At 57.5% G+C, this 17902-nt stretch overlaps 2 protein-coding genes across 2 annotated transcripts; both read right to left on the bottom strand.

Annotated features, from left to right (window-relative positions):
* Positions 1-3448: 3448 nt before the first annotated feature.
* Positions 3449-6777, bottom strand: TNNI3 (troponin I3, cardiac type). Its single transcript, XM_068992709.1, has 8 exons — positions 6767-6777; positions 6452-6467; positions 6213-6299; positions 5739-5780; positions 5329-5460; positions 4859-4948; positions 4178-4354; positions 3449-3532 (listed from the first exon to the last, which is right to left on the bottom strand). The coding sequence occupies exons 1-8, from the start codon at positions 6775-6777 to the stop codon at positions 3449-3451; spliced, it is 639 nt and encodes a 212-aa protein (XP_068848810.1).
* Positions 6778-8463: 1686 nt separating this feature from the next.
* Positions 8464-15417, bottom strand: DNAAF3 (dynein axonemal assembly factor 3). The gene is made up of 11 exons (XM_068993177.1): positions 15333-15417; positions 14940-15070; positions 14494-14587; positions 11616-11773; positions 11152-11334; positions 10599-10724; positions 10385-10507; positions 9957-10086; positions 9201-9330; positions 8957-9031; positions 8464-8872 (listed from the first exon to the last, which is right to left on the bottom strand). The coding sequence occupies exons 1-11, from the start codon at positions 15415-15417 to the stop codon at positions 8464-8466; spliced, it is 1644 nt and encodes a 547-aa protein (XP_068849278.1).
* Between the last annotated feature and the right edge of the window lie 2485 nt (positions 15418-17902).

The following is a 17902-nucleotide window of genomic DNA, read 5'->3' as shown; positions in this document are numbered from 1 at the left end:
GTCTGAGGGAGGAGGGGTTGGCCCCCCACCTCCTCAAACTACTGATCCGGTGATCCGGGCACTGAGGGTAAGGTGGGGCCGAGCCTGGCTGCAGCCCCGCCCCTCTCCACAGCTGTCCCCTTTTGTCTTATGACAAGTCCGTGGGAACCTGATCTGGGTCTGGATTAGGAGAAGGTATTTGGGAAGGGACAGTGGCCTGAAGACAATAGCTGCCCCGCCCCCTGGGTCTATTTTGGGGGGATGTCACATCGGGTGACACAGAGGACATCTCCTGAGAAGTATCCGAGGGCGGGGCGGGGGTGGGGGTTCCGGGAGAATTAATCACCCCCGCTGTCCTCTCCCACTCCCAGGGCCCCCTCCCCTTTGGCGGGTTATCTGCCCACCTGTCACCTCCTTTCACCTTCATCCACTGCCACGGAGGGGGCAGTGACACACAAGAGCAGCTTCTGTCCCCAGGCCTCATCCTGAGCCCTGAATACTAGCACCCCCATCTCTGAAATCCCCAAGGTGCCCAGGTGAGACCTCCCCAAACCCCAATACACACAGATCCTAACTGACGAATTCTGAAAACCAGCAAGTCCTTTCATCTCCAGATTCTGAGACCCCTGCCCCCAACTGTGGATCCTGCAGGTTGTGAGCCCAGACACTCTAAAATCTTGATCCCTTAGGTCTTGACCTAAATTCTGAAACCTCAAGATTATGAGACCCCAAAAATCTGTACACCCAAATTCAGAGGCCTGATTGCTGCTACCCCCAATATGACACTACAGATTATATTACCTCCAGCCATGAGGCCTCAGATTCTGTGATTTTAAGCCCTAAATCCACAGACACCGACCCCCAGTCCTGACACTCAGACTGTCTGCCGTCCAAGCTCAGGGACTCTCAATTTCTGAGATTCCCTCGGACTCAGAGTTCCAAGGCCCTAAGGTGTTCTATTCTGGGATACCCAAACACGGGCACCCCTAGATTCTATGACCCCCAAATCCTCATACATTGCCCCACCATCCCCAGTCCCGGGAGCCTGGCCCCCCGCATTCCCAGATGTGCCTCCATGCCTCTCCTCACCTCTCATGCCTCCCATCCCTCTGCCCCCTCCCCCGAGGACACCCCTGGAGATCGCGGGGGGCTGTTACCTGAGTCTGGGTCAGCAGAGGTGTGAGAGAGTGGTGGGGAGAAATCTTGCTGTGCAGGCTGAAGCACCCCGGTTTATAGCCAGAGGTTGAGCCCCGCCCCAGGGAGGGGGAAGGGGGAGAGGATTCCTTTCCTCAAAGTCTCAGCCCAGCTCTGAGGTGGCCCTGCCCGCCCCCACCCCCACCCCCCGCTTTGGCTCCACTTTAGGGTTCCAGGCACCTCCTGGCCGTTCCAAGGCCTCTCCCTCATCCCAAAAGCATTGTCCAGGAACTCCGGGCTGGGTCAGGTCACCCTCGGACTCCTCACCTCCCAGGGCCCCGGCACCCCGTGCTCTGAAGCCACTGGGCTCAGCCCTACAGTCGGTCCTTGGAAGAGGTTCACTGACGAAAGGAGTCCAAGGGAGATTTTACTCCTCCATGAAAGGGGCCCTTTCTGTCTGTCTCTCTCTGGGCAGTCACCTCACATACACAGTTTCTTGTCTGTCTCTCTGTGTCCGTGACTCTCCACCTATGTTGGTCTGTGTGGGTCCGTCTCAGCTTCTCCCCACCTCTGTCCCCCCTCCCCACCCCCATCCCTTTGTCTGCCACCGGGATTCCACACTGGTGACAACAGGCGCTAAAGCGGGGCAGCAGGTGTGTGAGGGGGTGGGGGAGGGCGGTGCCCGACTCTGCGGGGCCTCACCCCCCCAACCTCCATCTGACACTGATCTTTTTTGGTATCCCCCTCCCCTTTCCCAGGCGAGCCGCGACCTTGAACTCTAGGGGTTCCTCTGGGCTTCGCAGTGCCTCTGTCTCCCTATTTCTCGGGGGTTGACTCTGGGGCTCTCTTCCGCCTCTCTCCGCACCTCTGTGTCTCTGAATTCTTCACTCTGTCTGCTGGTTCTTCTCTCTGCGTTTCTCTGGGTGTCTCTGCACTCCAGCCTGTGTCTGTGGGTGTCTCTGCACTCCAGCCTCTCTGTGTCCGTCTGTGGGTGTCTCTGCACTCCAGCCTGTGTCTGGGGGTGTCTGTGTCCGTCTGTGGGTGTCTGTGTCCGTCTGTGGGTGTCTGTGTCCGTCTTGAGGTGTCTCTGCACTCCAGCCTGTGTCTGTGGGTGTGTGTCCGTCTGGGGGTGTCTCTGCACTCCAGCCTCTCTGTGTCCGTCTGTGGGTGTCTCTGCACTCCAGCCTGTGTCTGGGGGTGTCTGTGTCCGTCTGGGGGTGTCTGTGTCCGTCTGGGGGTGTCTCTGCACTCCAGCCTGTGTCTGGGGGTGTCTGCACTCCAGCCTGTGTCTGGGGGTGTCTGTGTCCGTCTGTGGGTGTCTGTGTCCGTCTGGGGGTGTCTCTGCACTCCAGCCTGTGTCTGGGGGTGTCTGTGTCCGTCTCTGGGTGTCTCTGCACTCCAGCCTGTGTCTGTGGGTGTCTGTGTCCGTCTGGGGGTGTCTCTGCACTCCAGCCTGTGTCTGGAGGTGTCTGTGTTCGTCTGTGGGTGTCTCTGCACTCCAGCCTGTGTCTGGGGGTGTCTGTGTCCGTCTGTGGGTGTGTGTCTGTCTTGGGGTGTCTCTGCACTCCAGCCTGTGTCTGGGGATATCTGTGTTCGTCTGTGGGTGTCTCTGCACTCCAGCCTGTGTCTGTGGGTGTCTGTGTCCGTCTGGGGGTGTCTGTGTCCCACAGGTCTCCCTGTACTTGTCCGTGACTCAGCTCCTGTCTTCTTCCTCTTCTTTTAATTTATGTGTATGACTGCCCTCAGTCCCCTGATCTAGTCCCCTGACCAGGGATTGAACTGCGCCCTCTTCATTGAGGGCACAGCGTGTTAGCCACTGGACCAGCAAGGAAGCCCCTTGTCTTCAGCTGTGTGTCTGTCTTTAGCTTCCCAGCTCTTGTGCGTGCGTGTATGTGTGTGGCCTCTTTGTGTCTCTCTCTGTGGGTCCTTATTTCTCTCTTCCGAGGTAAGCCCATCTCTGTCTCACTGTGTATATCTGTCTCTCTATCCCCTCTTTCTGCGCACTTCTTCCTGCGCGTCTATTTCCCCTGTGCCTTTGGGGCTCTGCCTGCCTCTCTCTGGCTGTGCCGCTGACTCCATCTGTCTGTGCCTCTGGGTATCTGTCTCCGGGCCCTGGTCTCCTTGGTCTCGGCACCTCTGTGTCCTCCCACGTGGAGACCCAACTCTGCTCCTGCTGTGCTCTGGTACCACTCCCGCCCCGATTCCTCCAGCCTCTCTCACACCTAACCGCCCGCCCCGCCCCCAGGAGTAGACAGACAGCCACCCCCAGCTCAGAGAGAAGCTTTATTCCTCGGGGTCATCCTCTAGGCCAGGGTCAGGGCAGTGGGCAGCCAGCTCAGCCCTCAAACTTCTTCTTGCGGCCTTCCATTCCACTCAACGCGTCGATGTTCTTGCGCCAGTCTCCTACCTCTCGGTTTTCCTGAGGGGGTGGGTCAGAGGTTAGCATGTCTTCCACTTGCCCTCCCGCCCGCTGGGTCACTTGTTCCAGATGCCCATTCCAGGGTCTGGTTCTGGAATACTTCTTGTCCCCTCAGACAATCCTTTCCAATATGCCCCACTTCCTGTCTCCCTCCTGCACTTCCTCTCTCACTCATGTACTTCCTGTCTCCCTCCTGCACTTCCTGTCTCCCTCCACTTCCTGTCTCCCTCCTGCACTTCCTGTCTCCCTCCTGCACTTCCTCTCTCACTCATGTACTTCCTGTCTCCCTCCTGCACTTCCTGTCTCCCTGCACTTCCTGTCTCCCTCCTGCACTTCCTGTCTCCCTCCTGCACTTCCTCTCTCACTCATGTACTTCCTGTCTACCTCTTGGACTTCCTGTCTCCCTCATGTACCTCCTGCTTCTTCGCCACTTCCCTTCTCCCTAACGCACTCCCTGTCTTTCTCTTCTACATCCTATCTTACTCTTGCATTTCCTGTGCCCCTCTTAGACTTCCTGTGGAGGACCCTTACCAGATACTTCTCCCCACAACTCCAAATGTCACCCGCCCTCAGGCTGGGTCCTAGGATTGCTGCCCACTATCTCCTCCCCTAAGCACCCCCTTTCCTGGACTGAGCCACACTCACCTTCTCCGTGTCCTCCTTCTTCACCTGCTTGAGGTGGGCCCTCAGGTCCAAGGTCTCCTTAGCCCTGGCGCCCAGCAGTGCCTGCATCATAGCATCTGCAGAGATCCGCACTCTACGCAGAGTGGGCCGCTTAAACTTGCCCCGAAGGTCAAAGATCTTCTGGTTCAGATCTGCGATCTGGGTGAAGCCATAAAGGGAGGTGGAGACCCCCCTCCTCTTCCTGCTTACCTCACTTCTCCACCCTACACTTCTCTCCTATCCCTAGCCAGGCTCTCCCTAGTTCAGGCTTCTACCACCTTCAGGATGAAATCCAAGCTCCCCATCCTGTAATTGGATACCCAATTTGCCTTGGCCTCATCTCTGAAAGCCACCGACACATCCCAGTCCAGTTACATGCATCTCACAGGTCCCTGGCCCACACTTGAGCTGACTTACCAACACTTGAGGCTCCAGCCACAAATGTTCACAAACATATTTCCTGCTTTGTCCCCTCCTGGCTTTTGTGCTCATCCCTGACTCTATTGTGCTCATCCTTCTGGCCCCTCCCTGCCAGGTTCACAGAGTTGTCCTGCGTCTCCTGGTGTCTGCAGCTGTAAGCAGCTGCAAGGGGCCAGGCTGAGACCAGAGCCTGAGGCATCCCACACTACCCCGAAGGGACCCAGGCTGCCCAGTGCCTCCCACCTCAGTGATGTTCTTAGTGACTTTCGCCTCCACATCGTATCTCTCCTCATCCACCTTGTCCACTCGGGCGTGGAGCTCTCGGCACAAGTCCTGGTGGAGGAATGCGGTGTGTGTAGTGAGGAGAAACCCCAGGGTTTGGACTCCTGGGTCTGAAGGAGGAGGGGTTGGGGACCTGGAGGAGTAGATTGAAGTCAGACCCTGGGGAACTTTAGAGGTTCTAAAGTCAGAGGTTCTGAGAATCTGGACTGGAATTGGGCTGGAGGAACCAGTCTCTGCGTTTTGAGGTTGTAGGCAGCTGGGGGCCACATTTCTGAACTCCTAAGGGTGAGAATTGGCAAATTGGGCCCGAAGGTCCTGAGCAGAAGAGTGGGGGCATCGTAAGTATACCCCTGAGTCCCAGGGGACGCAAGATCGGATACTAGGAACCTGGGAGCCTAGGCCGGGCCGGAGTCCCTGGTTAGAACCAGTACCTGGAGCTCCGCGAAGCCCAGCCCGGCCAACTCCAGGGGCTGGCACCGTGTGCTCAGAGCGCGCCCCTTCTCTCCTCGACGCTCCTCGGCCTCCCGCTCCAGTTCCTGCTTCGCAATCTGCAGCATCAGGGTCTAGGGAGGGGGTGCCGGGAACCGCGGCCCAGTACTGGGATGAGGACGCTGCGGGGTAGTCACCCTCACCCGGCCCCGCCCTCTAATCCCACGCCGGCTTCCAGAGACCTGCCTCCTCCAGGTTGATGTCCATCATTCCCGGGCCCCAGCCCTCCCTGGCAGGGCCATCCCGCTGCCAAACTTTCCAGGCCCCGCCCAGTCGCTCACCCGAAGCCCCACCCCAACGTCCAAGACCCGCCCCCTGAAGACACCTAGCTTTTCCGCGGGCTCATCCGTACCTTCAGCTGCAGTTTTCTGGAGGCGGAGATCTTAGACTTTTTCTGCCGGGGTAAGACAGCAAGGAAGGATGAGGGAGGAAGATCCGAAGGAGGACGGCGGGAGGAGTATCAGCATCCCGCCCCCTCAAGTCAAGTCCCTCCTCCAACTCCAGCCCGCGGGAAGCCACGCCCCTCATCCCCATCCACCAATCTGGGGCCTATAGCTAGGCTCCGCCCACCGTCTCTAAGCGTTCTCAGGTGCGGAGGCGGCGGGACTCCGCCCATAGGCAAGCTCGCACCAATCAGACATCGGCTCTCTGCTAAGCCCGTCCCATAAAGGCCTTACGCCTCTTGGGCTCCGCCCACAACCAAAGTCCCATGAGGGCCCTGGCTCCGCCCCGGCCCCCAGGACGCCAGTGCCCTAAGAACCTGAATCTAAACCCTGCAAGGCGCCCCCCGACCGGCCCCGCGCCCTCGCTGGCCCCCCGACCTCACCTTGGCGTGCGGCTCCGTGGCGTAGGCGCGGTAGTTGGCTGACGAGCGGCGTCGGACAGGAGGGGGCGCGGGGACCGAGTCCCCCGCCTGGGGTTGGGGGAACGGAGCTGAGTCACCACGGGGACCCCGCCTCCCCAACCCGTCTCCGTGCCGTCCTCCAGGGCTGCAGTCTCTCTCCCTAGAGCCCTTCCCGCAGCCCCCTCCCCGGGCACGCGGGGCCAGCCCACGCCCGCTCTCACCGTACTGCTGCCGCTCCTGGAGGGAGAGAAACCAAGAAAGCTGGTTACTGGTGGGCCTGGGTCCTGTCTAGTCCGTGTCCCCAGGGACCCCATAGGCCCTTCTGACCCCAGTTCCGGCCTACCAGCTCCCCATTCTCGGCTCCTAGGGGTTGGAGTCCCAAACTCTCACCTCATTCGGACACCCGGGTTTCCTGTCCTTACCTTCCTTCTCAGAGTGGAGTCCAGGCTCTCAACTCTCACTCCTCACAGGGACCCGGGAGATAACCCCCCACCCACCTCCGGCCTCAAGAGCCCAGGTTACCAGTCCTCACTCACCGGTCCGCCATGCTGGGTCTCAGGCCAGGAGCTGAGGGAGGCAGAACCCTGGGGGCAAGGAGCTCTTGGAGGGTCAGGGAGGGAGCGTCCGGAGTGACCTTGAAGGTCCCTGGGACTTGTCTCGTCCCGTCTGCTCAAACCTCACTGAGGACACTGAGATAAAGGGCGAGGACGGAGACTAAATATACTGCTGCCCCCTCCTCCCCCTGCCCAGGATTCGAGATAACGGGGCGCGTGAGGGGTGGGGCGGGCCATGCTCCAGCTGGATCACCCCTTCACCTTGGTGGCCTGGGAGTCCAGCCCCTTCTCCCTCAAATCCAGGGGTCCAGGCCCCCCACCCCTCCTCCTTCAGACCCAGGGGTCCAGGCCCCCCACCCCTCCTCCCTCAGACCTGGGGGTCCAGGCCCCGCACCCTTCCTCCCTCAGACCTGGGGCTCCAGGACCCCCACCCCTCCTCCTTCAGACCCAGGGGTCCAGGCCCCCCGCCCCTCCTCCCTCAGACCTGGGGCTCCAGGACCCCCACCCCTCCTCCCTCAGACCTGGGGGTCCAGGCCCCCCACCCCTCCTCCCTCAGACCCGGGGGTCCAGGCCCCCCACCCCTCCTCCCTCAGACCTGGGGGTCCAGACCCCCAGCGCTCCTCCCTCAGACCCAGGAGTCTAGGCCCCGCCCCTTCACTAAACTGCAGTCGCCTTGAGGGCTGGAACTTCCTCACCGTGTTATGCTCAGTCTCAGTGACCCAAACCTGTTACCCAATCAGTACAGTTTGCTGATTCACTTGAGGATACAGGTGTGGGGTGCCCAGGCTTTCAGCAGTTCATTCACTCAGTCGTGTCCGACTCTTTGCGACCCCATGGACTGCAGCACACCAGTCCATCACCAACTCCCGGAGTTTACTCAACACATGTCCCTTGAGTTGGTGATGCCATCCAACCATCTCATCCTCTGTCGCCCCCTTCTTCCTCCGGCCTTCAATCTTTCACAGCATCAGGATCTTTTCAAATGAGTCAGCTCTTCGCATCAGGTGGCCAAAGTATTGGAGTTTCAGCTTCAACATCAATCCTTTCAATGAATATTCAGGACTGATTTCCTTTAGGATGGACTGGTTGCAACCCAAGGGACTCCCAAGAGTCTTCTCCAATATCACAGTTCAGAAGTATCAATTCTTCAAGCTGAGTCCAACTCTCACATCCATACATGACTACTGGAAAAACCATAGCCTTAACTAGACGGACCTTTGTTGGCAAAGTAATGTCTCTGCTTTTTAATATGCTTCAGCAGGTAGCACATAAAAATTCACCTCTTGCTCACCCCCCCACACCCCCTCCCTCTCCCATTCTTGGCGACAGACTGAGGGCAGGAAAGACACGGACACCTGGAGAAGAGTTCTTGGCTCTCTTTACTTGGCCCACCTGAGGGCAGACCAGCCTGTGAGAGGCGACACCCCAGCCCCCAGTTAGGAATGGGACGCCTGGAGACGAGGGGACCACGCAGAGGGCCTGAGCAGAGCCCCAGGGCTAGATCTCCAGGCTGTTTTCAGAGTCTGGGAGTGAAAGGCAGAACTCAAGAGAACAGTCTAGAATTCTAGGAATAAATACAGAATCCCAGGAATGGAATCCGAAATGCTAGCGACACCGCTGGCGCCGAGTGAGACTGCCGAGAGTATTCTAGAGGCGTGTTCTCCTTCTATGACCGGAGTTTAGAGGTCGGGGATGCGGGACTTGGTCTCTGGAGGAACATTCTGATTCTCTGATTTGGGGGCCTGACTCCCTGTGGGCAGAACTGAAGCCTCCAAGAGTGAAGCCTGAGACTCTGAGGTCAGTTTGAGGGATTCAGAGGGTAGGGTCTCCGGTTCAAGGGGCTGGGTCCGGTCCTCAGAGGGCCAGTCGGTTGCCTCAAGGGGCGGGGCCAGGACTTCAGGGGGCGGAGTCCCAGATTCCACAGCCTGGTCCTCGTGGCCGGGAGCTGAGTCCCCGGCCTTGTAGAAGCGCGCGAAGGTGTCCGAGGGCTTGCCCCCCAACTGTGGGACGAATCCAGCCGCTTGTGCTAGCTCCCCGACCCGGCTGGAGAACGCCTGCAGCTGTTCCTGCCGCAGGTCCACTAGGAACCTGGAACCAGGAAGCGGCGGGTTAGGGGGCCCCGCTTTCCGCCCCTGGCCTGGAAGTTGCCCGCCCTGCCCTCTGCTGGCTCACTGGGCTAATTCGACAATCAGGCGTCCTCTGGGAGCCACGCAGGCCCCCAGCTCTGGGCTGAGAAGATGGACCATCCTGTGGAGAGAAAAGGGGAAGGCTGAGGCTCGGACTTTGAGGTTCTGAGAGAAGAAGGGAGGCTGAGGACCTGGACACTGATTGAGGAGGGTCTGAGGGCCTAGATTCCTGGGTCTGAGGGAGGAGGGGTTGGGTGAGGAAGATCTGGGCGCCTCCCAGGTCCTCTTACCCACAGGCCACGTAGAGGAGCTGGAACTGTCCCTTGTAGCAGCTCTTGTGGTGGAGGGTGTGGGCAGAATCAAGGGGCAGGAAGTGGACAGTGAAGGGCTCCAGGGCAGGGGCTGCCGGGGAAGGGAAGACTAGCAGGGTTAGGCAGACACTTGAAGCTTGGAGATGACTCTCCTCGTTCGTCTTCAGGCCTTTTGTCTTCCTTTCTCTTGGGTAGATCCCTGGAAAATTCTGGGAAGACTGGTCTGGCAGGCAGAAACCCATTTTACAGACTAGGCAACTGAGATTCACGAGAAGAAAAGAAAGTGGGTGACCCATGGCCACACAAGTCATTAATTCACCCGGGAGGGCCAACCTAGGTAATGGGTAGACGGAGGCACGACCAGATTTGGGGTCGGGGGGTTCTCCAGCTGTATAATCTGAAACGTAGAACCTCGTTAAAATGTTCTCAGCCTCCTGAATATCTGCACGTGGGATCACAATTCTGCTAATTCTGCTAATGGAATTCAGAATGGTAAGGACGGTGTCAAGAGTTGGAAAAGGGAGAGAAATTCAAAGAGAAGAGTGAAAAACAGACAGGATGTTGGGAAGGGGAGGTCACTTGTCCAGGCTTTAGACACCGTACCGGTCCATACTTGTACTTCAAATACCCGGAGCCTGAAGCCTGGGACGAGGGTCCGGGTCCCGCTCTCCCCCAGATGTGAGCGCCTCAGCCCCGCTTGCCACCTCAAGGGAACAGCCCGGGTCCGCGGCTTACCGGGCTCCAGGCTTCCCTCGCCGCCGCCCTGCACCTGCTCCGGGTCCCCCTCGGCGGCTCTCGGGTGCCCCCAGGCGGCCATCTCTCGGAAGAGCTCCGCCACGTTGTGCTCGGTGATCTCGCATGCGGTCTTTGGGGGTAGAAGGGGCGTGGCCAGACGCTGAGCTAGGACCTCAGGGCCGCGGTGGCACGGAGAGGCCTAGAGAACGCTCCCCTTCCCACGCCCCCACCCCCAGAGCAGGTATCTGGCGGACGCACTTAGATTTCCAGACCGGGCCTGGGAAGTAGAGGGGGTGGGGCTGTCACGTGGATGTAGCAAGGGGCGGGGCCCGGGCGGCGGGTGGGGCGGCTGGAGGCGGGGGCGGGGCCCGGGCGGCAGGGCGGGGCCTCGCGTACCTTCTCGGGCCCCAGCACCTCCAGCCTCAAACCTTGACTGGTTGCCCGTTGCTGGTCCTCAGGAGGGTCTCGTCGTCCGCTTCGATGCCGAAGGCCACGAAGGGCCCCGTGGCGATGTCCCCCCAATACCCGCGCGCTGCCACGCGCTCCCCGCGCTGGGAAAGCAGAGAGAGAGGATAATGTTGGGGAACTCGGATTCTGGGGCTCGCCAGCCGCGAGAATCAGCAGCAGCCAGGGCGCACGCACGTGGCTCAGGAGGCGACCGGACGCCAGGGTCCGGTTGGGCACGTGATAGGCGCTGGAGTCTCTGAGTTCAAAGGCAACGCCCGTGTCCCTCCAGCGCCTGAACTCGCGGGTATGGATGACTCGGGCCTGGAAAGAGCGGGGAGCGAGGAAAGAGGCCTCTGTGAAACTTACCGGCCCCAGCCCCGCCTCCTCCACCCCCGGGACCCGAGACCCCAGCCTCGCTTCCTGCACCCCCAGGACCGGGACCCCAGCCCTTCCTCCTCCTCCCCCAGGACAGGGGACCCCAGCCCCGCCTCCTCCACCCCCGGGACAGGGGACCCCAGCCCCGCCTCCTCCACCCCCGGGGCCGGGACCCCAGCCCCGCCTCCTCCACCCCCGGGGCCGGGACCCCAGCCCCGCCTCCTCCACCCCCGGGACGGGGGACTCCAGCCCCGCCTCCTCCAACCCCGGGGCCGGGACCCCAGCCCCGCCTCCTCCAACCCCGGGACCGGGACCCCAGCCCCGCCTCCTCCACCCCCGGGGCCGGGACCCCAGCCCCGCCCGCAGCCCTCACCCCGCGGTCGTGAAGCTTCATGTGCAGGTCCCAGTCGCTGACGCCGTGCCGCGCGTCGTACCGGGAGCCCAGGTACTGGCGCAGCCTCGAGTCCCACAGGCGGCTCATGGGGAAAGCCTCCGGCCCCTTCTCCCCTCCGGCCCAGAAACGGAACACGGCCTCCAGGGCGTCGCGTTCGCGGAACTGCGCGGCCAGGCCGGTGTGGGGGAGAACGAGGGAGAGGGGGCTGCAGGGACCGTGGCGTCTCCCCCTGACCCTCCCTTCCCCAGCGGGGCGTGGGGAACGATTCTCGCAGCTCTCCGCTGAAGGGACCGAGGCTGCGAGAGCAGAGGCCACCCCCTGGGCCATTTGGCCCGGTGGGAGCCGGGGAGCCCTCAGGCCGCTCCATCCACGCAGACCCTGTTGGACAGCCCAGCCGCCACCCGGGTCCCCGGCGGGGACGGTCGGAGGCCACGCGGAGGCACCTTGAGGGCGGCCAGGCTGAGCCAGGGCAGCTGCTCCGCCAGGCGGTCGGGCTCCGGCACCAGGTGAGCCAGGCGGCCGGCCTGGGCACGCACGAAGGCGGCCACCGGGGGGCGCAGCAACGCGTTCCCCCACACCTCCAGGAAGGTCTCGCTCCTCTCTGCGGGGAGTAGGGAGAAAATAATGGAGGGAGAAGAGGGGTGAGTCCACACGTGAGATCCGTGACGGCGACACCAGTTTATAGAGATGGTATTCTCCCACAGTCGTGTAATGAACATGGCGAACCCAGGCAAGTTCCCCATCCATCCCAAAAGCTGAAACATGAAGAGTAACTCGCACCTCACCCGGGTCTCCTCGCCTATTCCTACGCCCCCGCCCCGCAGGTAACCCCAATCCTGAATTTCCTGCTCAAGTTTCTCTTGCCTTACGAAAGGAAAGGTTAAAAAAAAAAAGGTTATCTAGAGATGGAGATGAAGATTTGTGTGTGTTAGCAGAATCTTGTAAGACAGAACTAGGGCTTCCCGGTGGCTCAGCAGGAAAGAATCTGCCTGCTAATGCAGGAGACCAGGGTTCGATGATCCCTGGATCAGGAAGATCCCCTGGAGAAGGGAATGGCAAACGCCTCCAATATTCTTGCTTGGGAAATCTCACAGACACAGGAGACTGGCAGGCTACAGTCCATAGCGTTGCAAACAGTTGGACACGACTAAGACCGGAGAAGGCAATGGCACCCCACTCCAGTCCTCTTGCCTGGAAAATCCCATGGACAGAATAGCCTGGTGGGCTGCAGTCCATGGGGTCACTAAGAGTCAGACACGACTGAGCCACTTCACTTTCACTTTTATGCACTGAAGAAGGAAATGGCAACCCACTTCAGTGTTCTTGCCTGGAGAATCCCAGGGATGGGGGAGCTTGGCGGGCTGCCGTCTATGGGGTCGCACAGAGTCGGACACGACTGAAGCGACTTAGTAGCAGCAGGTCAGGAAGCAACAGTTAGAACTGGACATGGAACAACAGACTGGTTCCAAATAGGAAAAGGAGTACGTCAAGGCTGTATATTGTCACCCTGCTTATTTAACTTCTATGCAGAGTACATCATGAGAAACGCTGGACTGGAAGAAACACAAGCTGGAGTCAAGGTTGCCGGCAGAAATATCAATAACCTCAGATATGCAGATGACACCACCTTATGGCAGAAAGTGAAGAGGAGCTAAAAAGCCTCTTGATGAAAGTGAAAGAGGAGAGCGAAAAAGTTGGCTTAAAGCTCAACATTCAGAAAATGAAGATCATGGCATCTGGTCCCATCACTTCATGGGAAATAGATGGGGAAACAGTAGAAACAGTGTCAGACTTTATTTTGGGGGGCTCCAAAATCACTGCAGATGGTTACTGCAGCCATGAAATTAAAAGACACTCCTTGGAAGAAAAGTTATGACCAACCTAGATAGTATATTCAAAAGCAGAGACATTAGTTTGCCAACTCAGGTCCATCTAGTCAAGGCTATGGTTTTTCCAGTAGTCATGTATGGATGTGAGAGTTGGACTGTGAAGAAGGCTGAGCACCGAAGAATTGATGCTTTTGAACTGTGGTGTTGGAGAAGACTCTTGAGAGTCCCTTGGACTGCAAGGAGATCCAACCAGTCCATTCTGAGGGAGATCAACCCTGGGATTTCTTTGGAAGGAATGATGCTAAAGCTGAAGCTCCAGTACTTTGGCCACCTCATGCGAAGAGCTGGCTCATTGGAAAAGACTCTGATGCTGGGAGAGATTGGGGGCAGGAGGAGTAGGGGATGACTGAGGATGAGATGGCTGGATGGCATCACGGACTCGATGGACGTGAGTCTGAGTGAACTCTGGGAGATGGTGATGTACAGGGAGGCCTGGTGTGCTGCGATTCATGGGGTTGCAGAGAGTCAGACACGACTGAGCAACTGAACTGAACTGAACTGAACTTAGTTGTTTAAGAACCTTATAAGAGAGAACGATATACTTTTAGTTAGGTTAGATAAGTTCTAGTTTAAGAGCCTTTACAAGATGCATTAAGAAATCTGTACAATGTCTTCTGAAAGCCCTGGGCTGTTAATGACACCTACCATCCTTAATCATGGTAACAATAATCGCTAATATGTGTGGAGTCTATATCATAAGCCAGGCGCCATGCTTTTTTTTTTTTTTTCATTAAACTCTTATAAGAATTCTATGGCGGAAGAACTTTTAGGATCTTCATTTTATAAATGTAGAAACAGAAGCCCTGAAAGGGATAGACACTAGCCCAAGGTCACACAGCAAGCAGAGTCGAATTTGAACACAGCCTGCCTGAGTCTAGGGGGGATCAATTGGCTCTAGGCACCAAGCTGAAGTTTTTATTACTGGAAAACAGTCAATTTCCCACTCAAATCCTCCTCCTCCCCTTTCCTCGTTATAGTCTCACTTCCAAGGATGCCTCCTCCAGGCAGATTCCCTGGGGTTCATACCTCTCACTAGGGGAGACTCAAGCCTGAGGGAGGCTTTGGGTAAGACAGAGCTCAGCTCAGCCAAATGGTCCCCACATCCGGGGGACTCATGACCTCTCAGGAACTCCCTGGATCTCTTTTGGGCTTCTCCCTCATCAGGAGGTTTTGAATGCTTACACTGTGTTAAGCACAGTTCTGAGAGTTTTATGTGGATTATCTCCTGGAATTCTCTGAATGATTCTCAGAAGCTGCCTTTTTAGCCCCATTTCAAAGGTAGGAAGAGCTGAGGCTGTAAGGGCTACCAAGTGAGTGAGCAAGACATAGAATAGGGAACAATGTGCAACGTGCTTAATTTCACCATTGGAATGCCAGAACTCCTGCGGGGAGGGGTAAGGGGCTGGGGGCCAGATGGCGGGTCTCTGCTGACCTTGCAGCCCCATCTTCTCAGGATCCTCCAGGGCTAGGCTGAAGATCAGTATGTGTCGGGCTACAGCTTCCAGATTATTCTCCAGCACATAAAACTAAAAGGATGGGCAGGGAAGAACAATTCTGAGATCTGTGTCCCTGGCTCCCAGCAAACCCAGGAGTCGAAAATCTCAGCCCCCTCCTTCCACAGGACCCCGGAGACTTGTGCACCAGTCCTGCTCTTTCAATCACAGAAACGTGGGCACTCAGAACCCTCCTTTCCGTCACTACTCAGGAGGCCCCATCTTTAGACACTTTCCCCCACTTCAACCCAGGAGCCCCCAACTCCAGCCCCATCCTTCCCCAGGGGGGAGTCTGGGTCCCCAGCTCCCTCCTCCCTCAAGGACTCAGGAAATTGGACTCTCATCTTCATCCTCCTCCTTCCAAGACCCCATAATCCCAGCTCACGTGGAACCTCCTTCGAGGCCAGAGAGCTGCCCGGGCCAAGGTCCGTAGCAAGTGCCGCCCATCCACTGAACCCAACAGCAGGACATTTAGCTCGGGGTTCTCGGCCTGAGAATCTGGATCCACAGGAGGACCTGATAAGATGATAGCAGGCTGGAGTTTGCGGCCTGGAGAGCGTCCCCTGCAGCCACCCTCAGCAGGACTTGCACCCCTGGCCTAGGTTTCAACCGGAGCTGTGCCTCTAAGCGTTCCGGAACTCGGAGTCCACAGAGGCATCTAGGCTGCCCACTGGGCGAGGGCGCCCTTGGAGCGCCCGAGAACGTTAGCGCTCTGTCTGCCTGGCTGTGAAGGCAGCGGCTGCGTCGCAAGATTTGTGATCCTGAGCGGGGAACTCACCCTCAGCCTGCAGGTCCACTGCCGGGGACAGGCCCCACCAGGACACAGAGCCAAAGCCCGTGCCCGAGCCTGCCGGCGTAGTCATAGCCGTGCGCTCCGGACAACCTGGGAATCCCCAAACATCGAGTCTCCGTTGCCCACCCTTTCCCCTCGCACCTGCCCCGACTTCTCGCCCCTTCCACACCCGCCTCACCTTTATCCTTCCAAATAACCCGAGACACTCCCTTCCTCCCTGCTCGGGGCTGCGCTAAGGTCCAAAGGGTCCTCTTCAACTGCTGCCCATAGTCCCCGCCCTTTTCAATCATTCGGCCAATGGGAGTGTGCAGGTTGGCACCGCCGCGATCAACTGGCCAATCAGAGTGAGCGAGACCTGCCGGCTGCGAACTTTTGGCCAGTGGAAGCGCTGACCGACGACCACCGGGCTTGCGGGCTTGCGGGCGTGATGGCTTGAGGACGCGGTCGTCATGACAACAGAGCTGGCGAATGGGCGGGGCCAGGAGAGGCTGGGACGGCGCCTGGAGCGGTCCAAATTTCTGGAAGCCGGAGGCCTGGACCAATCCAACATTTAGACAGAGGAACCGAATCTTGATAAACACAAGTTAAAAACTGAGGTGAACTAGACCTCAAACTGTACACTTCTGTGTCCCCATTTTCCCTCTCACCCTGGCCCTACCACCCAGGATTTCTCTTACCAGGTGGGAAACACAGCCAAGTGCTGGGACCAGCCACCACTGGCCCCTGGTTGCTAAATCTTAGGGAACTTTGTGACCTGGTTGTTATACACAATCATTACTAAAAATTAGTTTTACTAAATTAATTACTAAAAATTAAATTCAGTAAAATACATTAAATAAAAGCGACCATACTCAAAATGCACCACTTCCTGTTTTATTTTACTATTATCAGTGGTCTCAAGGTTAGTTACAACTATTGTACCTGTAGGAAGAAAATGCTATTTTAATGCAGTCGTTTAAGAAATGAAATTGGCAAACCATGAGCACAGGCTGTCTACTTTTGTAAATAAAGTTTTATTAGAACAGGGCCAGGATTAGACTAGAGCAGAGAGGCCCAAGTGAAGGATCAGATCCTGCCATTAATTTTTTAATATTTTTCCATCTTGGATTTCTTTTTTGTATGAGTTTGGATTTCTATTTAAAAATTGCAGTAAGGGCTTCCCTGGTGGCCCAGTGGTTAAGAATCCCCCTTGCAATTCGATGCAATGAGTTGACCTGTCTGGGAGTCCCACAAGGTCAGGGACTTTAGTGAGACACGTCTCTAGATCATCCCCACCAGTCACTCAGGGATCAGCACCCACGGAGTGCTGGCTCTCTGCCTCCTCTCCTCCCCCAGCTGCATGAATTTAGACAAGTCAGTTACCCTAATTTCCCGCTCTGTAAAGTGGGAAGGGTAACATGAAGTCAGCAGGCGAGTGGTGGACTGAATGGGGGTCTGTCTGCCTGGTGAGGACAGTCCTGGGCGCTGGGAAGGAAGTGATGGCTGAGTCCCTCCGGGGTTCTAGTCTCTCAGCCCACTGGAGCCCCAGATGCTGACTTTCTCCAGGGAGACTTACTGCCTTTCATCCTCATCACTACCACTCCCCAAAACACTTCCTCCACAGAGGCGCCAGAGGAATCTTAAAAGTAGACCAAACCATGCCACTTCCCTCTAAAACCTCCTGAGGGTCCTCACTGCAGGTACACACAATCCCAGCACCTTAGGTTTATCTCCTAGCACCTATATGATCTGGCTCTTGGCTGTGTCTCTTTTTTTTGGGGGGGGGCGGGCATTTTGGCCACCTGATGTGAAGAACTGACTCATTGGAAAAGACCCTGATGCTGGGAAAGATTGAAGGTGGAAGAAGAAGGGGAAGACAGGGGATGAGATGGTTGGATGGCATCACTGACTCGATGGAGATGAGTTTGAGTAGGCTTCGGGAGTTGGTGATGGACAGGGACGCCTGGCAGGCTGCGGTCCATGGGGTCCCAAAGAGTCAGACACGACTGAGCCACTGAACTGACTGACTGATGCCACATGCCTTCTGAGATCTTAGTTCCCTGACCAGAGGTTGAAACTGCACCCCAGATGATGAAAGGAAGGGGAAAAAGAGAAGGGGGGAAATATGGGTATGAAAATCTACATAAATCATGGGCAAGGGAGCAGAAAAATTCATGAATAATTAAGTGAATTCTCACTGACTCCTCAGAGCAAACATGCAGTAGGTATTACCATTATCACGATTTTTTCAGATGAGGAAACTGAAGCTTTGAGGGCTGAGTGAATGAACCGATGAAGAAGTGAATGGGAGAGTGGGTTGGTGACAGGGTGGATGGATGAAGGGGTGGGTGAGTGGGTGGGTGAGTTTCCGTGTGTGTTTCCAGGATGGGCAGCCCTGTCCTCGTCCTTGTGTGATCCCACCCCTGGAGGGCCCCTCGGGTTCCCAGCCCCCACCCCTGCACACCCCCATCAAAGAGCATCGGTGCAGGCCAGTGAAGTTGCTGAGTGTTTATTTGGCCCCAGGAGTGGTGTAGGAATCAGACTGGGGACAGAAGTGGGTGATCCTGTGCAGGAAA

Source organism: Capricornis sumatraensis, chromosome 20, assembly GCF_032405125.1.
Source record: "Capricornis sumatraensis isolate serow.1 chromosome 20, serow.2, whole genome shotgun sequence".
In the NCBI taxonomy this organism is placed as follows: Eukaryota; Metazoa; Chordata; class Mammalia; order Artiodactyla; family Bovidae; genus Capricornis; species Capricornis sumatraensis.
The sequence above is the reverse complement of the archived record's forward strand: the minus strand, read 5'-3'. Positions and strand labels throughout refer to the sequence as shown.